Source organism: Arachis ipaensis, chromosome B10 (assembly GCF_059453495.1).
Source record: "Arachis ipaensis isolate K30076 ecotype BB chromosome B10, ASM5945349v1, whole genome shotgun sequence".
In the NCBI taxonomy this organism is placed as follows: Eukaryota; Viridiplantae; Streptophyta; class Magnoliopsida; order Fabales; family Fabaceae; genus Arachis; species Arachis ipaensis.
This window is the reverse complement of record NC_142435.1, coordinates 24,591,543-24,601,362: the sequence shown is the minus strand read 5'-3', so window position 1 is coordinate 24,601,362 and position 9,820 is coordinate 24,591,543. Positions and strand designations below refer to the sequence as shown.

At 39.0% G+C, this 9,820-nt stretch overlaps 1 protein-coding gene across 1 annotated transcript; it reads left to right on the top strand.

Moving 5' to 3' along the window:
• The first annotated feature begins 8,747 nt into the window (after positions 1-8,747).
• LOC110268384 (uncharacterized) lies at positions 8,748-9,820 on the top strand. The gene is made up of 4 exons (XM_088501357.1): positions 8,748-8,809; positions 8,899-9,013; positions 9,091-9,245; positions 9,640-9,820. The coding sequence occupies exons 1-4, from the start codon at positions 8,748-8,750 to the stop codon at positions 9,818-9,820; spliced, it is 513 nt and encodes a 170-aa protein (XP_088357483.1).

Genomic DNA, 9,820 nt, shown 5'->3' with positions numbered 1-9,820 from the left:
CAACCATTTACACAATCCAAACTTAATCCTAGGGGCATCTAGCCTAGGAATTCTCATCACAACACACGGTACTTAAATGAAACTTAAACCGTACCTCTTGTAGCCAAACCAATTGAGCCTCTTCTATGGAATTCTTCACCAACCTTAGCTCCAAGCCTTACCAAAGCTCCTCAAGCAATACCAATCTCCCAATTGTGCACCAACATCACCAAATACACTAACATAACCAATGTCACATACATACATCAACCTAGGGCTCATAAAAATGACAAATCACAAGGGTTTGATCACTTCTTACCTCAGCCCATATGAAGTAGGGGTAGAACCCACTTAGAATCCATGTTGGAGTATCCCTAAACACCAAAAATCACAAGATTTCAACACTAACTACCCAAAAACGTGTAACAGTGGGGAATTTCGAAAACTGGGCAGAGATGAATGAAATACTCACCACCAAACTTAGATAGAATTGTAGAGGATAAGAAGAGCAACGCGTGGCCGCAAACGGCTCGTCAATCGGAGCTCCGTAGCTCAAGTTATGGTGGTTTGAAGATCAAAGAGAGTTAGGTTTTCTCTCTTCTCTTCTCTCTTCTCAAATCAGCGCCCCAACCCTTCTTTTTAGGGTAAAATGAGCTGAAATGCTCACAACTAATGTTTATATATGTTGGGTCTTAGGCCCACTTAGGTCCGGTTCACTTATTTTTGCCCATTGGCCCAATTTTGGGCCAAAACCTTTAAGATTAGCGCTCTAAATCGCACTTTAAATATTTCTACCTTCCCTAATTATAATTCCTCATTTCTTAATCTTATTTACCCATAATCAATTTCCTCAGTTGTAGTACCAAACAGATCTCAGCTGGTACTGCCGGTCAAAATTCCACTGCGCACTTTTACGCAGAAAACTAATATTTTCCGACTCGAAAAAATTCACTGAATCCAAATATCATATTTAAATTATCAAATTCCAATTGCCAAATCTTCCAACCATATTCGCTCCTATTTAATTTATTATTTACTAAATTTCGGTTAGACCGGGTATTACATTCTATCCCTCTAACAGAAATTTTCGCCCTCGAAAATTCCATCCATCACTATCCTCTCCCTCTGCCAAGCCAATTACCACTAATCACAGCTCAACTCCAAGCATAACCTCCAAACTTACTTTCTTATTCTCAAACCTTCGAATTTCTACATGACTTGCTGTTATAAAGTCTCTGACTCATCAATCAAAAACCCCTTTCATTTCTAGAAAGCAAATGAGTTTGAAATAAAAATTTAACAAAAATCATGAGAATCCGCTTTCCTTTAATAATCTATAAAAGCATTCGAGACACATCTCTTTCGTTAAAGTTACTCATATAAAAAATTATCCTCAAAACCATAACCAGCACTCTTTCAAATTTTTTGGAGAAAAATTTTCAACAGTACCTCCCCAAAAATTGGAGTTTACCACCCGTCACGGGCTCCCTCAAACCAATCTCAGTACTGCATCTATATTTCAATTTAGTGGCTTTCACATTCGTCTTTCAAAACCAATCATTATAAATCTCAATCTAATTCCAAGGTCACTATGACCAAACATCATGGTACTCATCTCTCAAACACGACAACTCGCACTCTCTCATCATCTAAATCCAATTATGCATCAATGATAATTTCCTCATCCGTTTCAGAACCATCAAGGCTCACAGCCGCAATTAATTCCAATTACCTAGAATCATTATCTGCATAAGCTCACTAAACTTTTAAGTACTCAAAGCATAAAGCATTTCCAATCATGCTCTACTTTTCCTTATTATTACCATACTATGCTAACGCTTTAGCAAGCTTCCGCTATGCCACCTTGATTTCTCGTCAAGTATTAGTTCCATCACTTATTTCCTCAAGTACTAAACCACCACTTAACTTGACCGACAATTCGAATTAACGTTTCCAAATCCATCATTTAGGACCATCCCTTATCTATTTAAATCAAAGGAACTAAAAGTCACGAGTTCAATCCATTTCACCAAAAATCCAGAAATCAACCAACTACATAACAAACACAACACATCATTCTTAACAGAAAGTCATTTACATCATAGGCATTTATCCATTTGTATTAAGGCAATTACCTCAATCTTACTGTCGCAATCGGCCCGCATCCTGACTCTCTCCTTGTTGGCAATTTCTTGATACATGCCCTGGTAACCCGCACTTGTAACATACACCTAACCCCAATCGGCACGGCCTATTTGGGTGATGACTTCCACATCTCTGACAGCTTGAAACATCAGAAGCAGCCGCTGCCCGTTTTCCCTTACCATTCCTTTGGGACTCCTTACTCGTCGCAAAGTTATTCTGTCCTTGGGGAAAGTGTTGTACGTATCCTCTCTCCTTAAACTCTCGACCCCTTGGTGCGAATCCTTGGTTGTGCTCTCTATGACTTCCCTTCTCTGCAACCCTCCTTTTCACACACTCTTCAGCAATTCTGCTCTTATTCACTAACTCTGAAAAAGTTCGGATCTCCATTGGTCCCACTGAACTTAAGATGTCGCTCCGGAGCCCTCCTTCATACTTAATACATTTCCATTCCTCGAAGTCTCCCGGAGCTCCTTGACACATGCGGGAAAACCTGAATAGCTCCTCAAATTTGTCTGTATACTCAGATATGGACATAGCACCTTGCTTTAGCTGCAGTAACTCCAATTCCTTGGCTGTCCTGGCGGAATTCGGAAAGTACTTCTTATAGAATTCCACCTGGAAGGCATCCCAAGTGATATGATCATTCCCCTGTTGCAGGAGACGTCGAGCCCCTTGCCACCAATGTGATGCTTCCCCCGTGAGTAGATAGGTAGCGAATTCAACACGCTGCTCTTCAGGCACCAACTGCGCTTGCAGTGCTCGCTCCATGGCCTGAAACCAAGTATCAGCTTCAGTCGGATTGGTGGTTCCCTTGAACTTAGGTGGATTAACCTTTAAGAAGGTTTCCAGTGTCATCGGGCCCTGAGCTTCCCTTCCGCCATTGCCATTATTGTTCATCTATTGCCCAAGAGTCTCCGTAGTGGCCTGCATAGCAGCAGCCATATTCTCCAATGCCGCCATAAGGTTTACCGGGTTATTCGGGTTGATTTTCGGTTCCTGCGTATTAGTACGATCTCTTTCACGTCCCCGACCGGGTCCACGAGGTGCCATCTGGTTCCTATACACACCAAACAATTGATATCAAGTTGATCAGTCTCAATATCGGAAGTATAGTGCTTCAAAGTACCAAAGGTACACTCATGGACTTCATGCTAGATGTATCGATTGGATACCCTAACTAGCACAGGCACAGACTCAGAGTATGCATTGAAGCATAAGCAGTTCCATCCCTCAGGCTCACGAGAACGAACTGCTCTGATACCATAATTTAACACCCTAATATTCAAATCCTTATGCTCGAGTCATAAGTCAATGATATTACGGTGGTACGACTCTCAGGTGGATTTTTAATAAATAAATATAGGTAATTTCGAAAGGAGTATTAATCGAGAAGCCTGAAAAGAGTAGAAATAAAATCGCGAAGATGTATCTCTCACGTTTCGACAGCAAAAGATAAACTGTGAAGCCGAAAACGATATACGGACAAGGCGTAGAGGAGATAAAGAGATAGATAACAGATAGATATATATAACATAAGTAAATAGCTACTAGTCGCGACCCGCGAAGTTTAGGTCGGCTAGAGTACATTATGAAATTAGTTGACAACAGTATATCCTAATCTCTCCCGAAGGAAACATGAGAGCCTCTATAGGCAAATTCAAAGAGTTCAATACATAATATAAACTTTCCAAAACAAAGGTGGAGAGATTCTAATCAAAACACAAAGTAGAGGAAATAAAGATCTTCGCCGTCTCTCAGACGACCCACAACTCACTTCTGAGCACCTGGACCTGTATCTGAAAAACAAGAGATATATACGGAATGAGAACCCCGGGCCCATGGGTTCCCAGTACGGTAAAAGTGCCAAATAAATTCAATGTACTGCAACAAAAACTCACTAAGCATCCTAAACTTCTTCACCAATTATTCATCCTAGGTTCTCGCTAATCCATGAATAGGCAACTGTCATAAGGGAGTGCTAAATTTAATTCATGTTTCATATGTTTCCCAACTCGCTGACTCTTCCACGAATCAGACTCAGAATCATAAGCAAAACCATCACCAGCTGTTCTGCCTCAGCAGTTCTATATCAATACATCATCATGCAATCGCATCATCAATTCATCCCATCAAGAACAACCCTCACACCCACCGACACCAGCATGAGGGGCCTCTCAGTTGTACAAACACAAGCAATACAGGCAAGTAATACACAAACATGATACAAGTAGAACAAGTAGCATATAGTCAGGTAACATGGCATATATGATGTAGAAATCCAAGACAAATGGCAAACCCAAACAATTCAAACATATGCATATGATGAATGCCTGCCCTATGGCTGATGATATCATCTGTCGGTTATATAGCCAACCCGACATGTCCTGGTAGCTAACCATTGGACAGAAACACCCCTTGCGGAGCAAGTAGGTTTGAGCTACAACCCCCTTGCTACTGCCCGCTCAACCCAGAGCCAGTGAAATAATCACTACTGCGGCTACTACCCAGGCGGGTGTCTAAAAGCTCAACCTGGAGCGAGTGGATTCACCACTACTGCCGCTACTACCCAGGCGTCGCAATCTCTGACCTGGAGCAAGTGGGACGAACCACAACCCTTGCTACTACCCAGGTATCTCAAGCATTGGCCCGGAGCAAGTGGGACGAACCACAACCCTTGCTACTGCCCAGGCATCTCAAACATATATTCATTCAATCTCAATTCATATTATCAACATTCATTGTTACCAAATCTCAAACATTAACTTGGAGCAAGTGGGACGAACCACAACCCTTGCTACTACCCAAGTATCACAAATAAACATTTATTCATAATCACCCTTCATTATTATCAATCCTCAGACAATGACCCGGAGCAAGCGGGACGAACCATGACCCTTGCTACTACCCAGGTATCACAAATACACATTTATTCAAAACTCCACGATTAAACTCGTTTATCATAATCCTCCTTTTCCGTCTCATACCCGGAGCAAGTGGACAACGCCACTGCCTACTACCCGGGGTCGCACATCACATTTCAATATTTTTTCATTATTATCCATTTAACATATTCATTCATTAATCATATATGCATTTATACTCAGCCATAAACAATAATGGCTTTGCCGTAACCCGGCAATAACTCAGCCATCCGGCTCATGGTCCAATCAAGAACGGGCCATTTATCAATAAATATAGCCCTCCGGCTCATGGCATACACGGTACTTCCACCGTCATCCTCCATATCTCATATAATCATCTTTGATCATCATTGATCATAACTTTTCCCCTTGCTTCACTCGCAAGTTACCACATCCCCTAGCTCATTGCTAGGCATATCAGAATGATTTAATACATAAGAGGTGAGATCGGAGGCTTAGAAGTATGAGATTTGGCTTTTAAAACTCAAAAATCAACTTTGGCATGAAAACAGGACCACGCATACGTGCACTCCACGCGCACGCGTGGATGGCCACAAAACTCATCGACGCGCAAGCGTCATACGCGCGAACGCGCGGGTTGAAAAATAGCCAAACGACGCGCAAGCGTCAGCCACGCGTACGCGTGGGTGCTCTTGCGCCCCAGGCACAAAACTGGCACAACTCTGGCACAAGTCTCGGGAAAATAGCTGGGCATTTGGTGCAGCGCATCGACGCACCCGCGCACACCACGCGCACGCGTGGATGGTGCTTTCTGGAAGAACGGCGCGCACGCGCCAGGTGCGCCTACGCGCGTAGGGTCGTTCTGCTAAAAATTTTCTAAGTTAAAAGCTGCAGAATTTACAGATTCAACCCCCAATCTTCCGACGGACATAACTCTCTCATTTTAAATTGTTTTTCACCCGTCCTTCGAACGACATGGACATCCCGGATCCAATTTTATTTCTAAACAGATTTGGCAGAAAACAGAGATCCGTAGTCCAGGTTATGTCCCGTCAAAGTATGCCCCAAAACCATGTTTCCATACAAAACCACAAAGTGCCATTTTCAAAACAAGCCATTTTCAACTCTTTTTAAAATCAATCAAAACATGCCAATTTCAGCCTTTTCTTTGAAATCAATCAAAATATACCAAAATCAACATCAAGCCTCCTCAACTCGCACGTTGACACTTTCTCAAACTCAAACACATTTACATATCATATACTCTTTCTCATGCCAAATTTCAACAACACTATTTCCAATCAACCATCATTATACATAATCAATATCGTACTCACTATCACGTGGCTTTACCCACAAATTAACCTTAATCATTCCTCAAGCATATATCACGACAAACATATCTCTAATGCATCATCATACCATCAAGGCATCAATAATCATAATCACATATATGACCATATAATATATCTCAACCAAAACCAACATACCTCATCTATATAATTGCACCCAAATTTACCAAATCCCATACCTCAACTCCTCAAACCTTATTATTCAATAACCAACCCAATCATTCATATATTCATTATCTGAAATTCATCCAATCACTTGTGCCATCATACAATGCACACATCGACTTACCTTTCTTACCTCTTTTCGGCCTCCGGCCCAAAATTCACGGCCTCCGGCCCATTTTTCACAATTTAAATGCATAAACCACAATACTCATTACCCAGTACATCAAATTCTCAATACACCAAGCATACAAGGTCACACAATTCTCAACCCAATCATTAATTCACATTACATATCAACTATGTATATTAGCACCAACCATTTACACAATCCAAACTTAATCCTAGGGGCATCTAGCCTAGGAATTCTCATCACAACACATGGTACTTAAATGAAACTTAAACCGTACCTCTTGTAGCCAAACCAATTGAGCCTCTTCTGTGGAATTCTTCACCAACCTTAGCTCCAAGCCTTACCAAAGCTCCTCAAGCAATACCAATCTCCCAATTGTGCACCAACGTCACCAAATACACTAACATAACCAATGTCACATACATACATCAACCTAGGGCTTATAAAAATGACAAATCACAAGGGTTTGAGCACTTCTTACCTCAGCCCATATGAAGTAGGGGTAGAACCCACTTAGAATCCATGTTGGAGTATCCCTAAACACCCAAAATCACAAGATTTCAACACTAACTACCCAAAAATGTGTAACAGTGGGGAATTTCGAAAACTGGGCAGAGATGAATGAAATACTCACCACCAAACTTAGATAAAATTGTAGAGAATGAGAAGAGCAACGCGTGGCCGCAAACGGCTCGTCAATCGGAGCTCCGTAGCTCAAGTTATGGTGGTTTGAAGATCAAAGAGAGTTAGGTTTTCTCTCTTCTCTTCTCTCTTCTCAAATCAGCGCCCCAACCCTTCTTTTTAGGGTAAAATGAGCTGAAATGCTCACAACTAATGTTTATATATGTTGGGTCTTGGGCCCACTTAGGCCCGGTTCACTTATTTTTGCCCATTGGCCCAATTTTGGGCCAAAACCTTTAAGATTAGCGCTCTAAATCGCACTTTAAATATTTCTACCTTCCCTAATTATAATTCCTCATTTCTTAATCTTATTTACCCATAATCAATTTCCTCAGTTGTAGTACCAGACAGATCTCAGCCGGTACTGCCGGTCAAAATTCCACTGCGCACTTTTACGCAGAAAACTATATTTTCCGACTCGGAAAAATTCACTGAATCCAAATTCATATTTAAATTATCAAATTCCAATTGCCAAATCTTCCAACCATATTTGCTCCTATTTAATTTATTATTTACTAAATTTTGGTTAGACCGGGTATTACAGGAAATACATGAACGATGGCAAACTTATTAACATGATGGTCATTCATATTGAGAATGACAGGTGCATTTTTTCCAACAATCCTTACTCTCCACTTAATATGTTTAAATAAGTAATCTTTTATTTTCTAAATAATTTGCATTTCTATACAGTTTACAGCTTAATATTGTTATTCTTGGACAGATGGTGGACCGGATCAAGGATTTTTTAGCATCGGGCGATCAACAACTACCAATAGTTATTTTTCAATTTGCAAGAGTAAAAAATGCTGGAGGTACGTGAGTATTTGATTACTATCAAATGATTATATTCTTATTATAACTATTTCTACTAATTATTGAGATGCAAAATGGGTGGCTCATGAAAGGTTGTCAATAGAAGGAAGGTTATGCCATCAATATTTTCATATAGTAAAAACAGTTGAGATAAGTAGAGATTTTTTTAAATATCATTGGAAATTCTCTTTTTTGTTTTTAATTTCTAAAATTTAATTGGTTGAAGTGATACAAACTATTATTATATAAAATTGGATAAACGAGGTATCAGCAGTTTTTTTTTTCTTCGTTGATTGTAAATCCTATGTTGAATTACTCGAGAATTAATTAATCAATATATAATTTTAAACTATATTTCTGTTATTATATAATACTTTTTATTATTTTATATTTGCATTAAATATTTTTTTTTATATGTCATTGCTAAAATAAAAAGTTTTAATAATTAATTAGGTTCACGGTAGGTTATAGTTATTTTTTAAAATCTAAGTATACTTTTGGTTACCTTCCATTCGATAATTCTTTTGTCATGTATAATTGTACAACTCATTTAAACAATGATTGTTATATATAGGTACCAATATTGTGCAGAACATTATGTATGGTACTAGACTCTTGATAAATCCAGATATTCCTGAGGTTTTGATGCTTCGAAAAAGGTATTGTAACAATATTGTGAATTATTTATGGTTGTGCATATTGACTGTATTTTTGTGGCATCGTGATTGATAAGTAGTGTGTACTATAGAGAGATCTCGCAGTACCTGTCTGTGGTTTCTGGCAAACCAGCATATCTTGATGAAGATGAAGTTTTATATTCCATTGGGAGGAAGACAATAAAGGAGTTACGTGCTGCTGCGGATGTGAATGCTTTATATAAAACTACTTTTTTTCGTTTGGTTAATTTTTTTTTAAAAACTTTCAAACTGTTCCTAGATAGGTTGGATTCTATGTTGTTCGGGCCACTGTTCTTGATGTTGAACCCGTTCCAAGTTGGTGGTATAAATCATGTGTTTGCAGCGTGAAGGCAGAAGCTAATGCGGATGAATACTTCTGCGATGGCTGTAATAAGGACGTGAATAATGTGCTTGACAGGTATTACTCTAATTAGATTTATTTGTGCAATCTTTTCATAAAAATGCAATATAGTTAACTAATTGATTATGTTGATTTTTAATGATTTAGCAATATCTGGCTTAATACTAATATTTATTAAAAACAAAAACTGCTTTGGTTGATGAAAATCTGGTTTAGCCACAAAAAAAAAGCTGGCAAACAAAGATAGAGTGCACAGAAAAAAATTCATATATCTACAACACTTTTATACCAAAGTCTCCTTTGCTAGGCTAAAATCTAGAAAACTGATAAATCTAAAAAAAATTGTGTTTGAGCATCTAAATTATGTTGAATATCATTTTTATGATTTTGTTGTAACTAAAGGGTGATAGGCCAGGTGTTAATTGATGTTTTTGAATTAAAAACAAAACAGGTATAAGTTAAATTTGCTGGTTTTTGATGGTACTGGTACAACAAACTTTGTTGTGTTCGATAAGGAGGTCGCAGCACTATTCAGACGAACCTGTACTGAGATGGTGAAAGAGTTGAATGTACGTGAAACCAATTTCGTTAAACACGTTATGATTGTCAATAAAATATGTTTGTTTATTTAG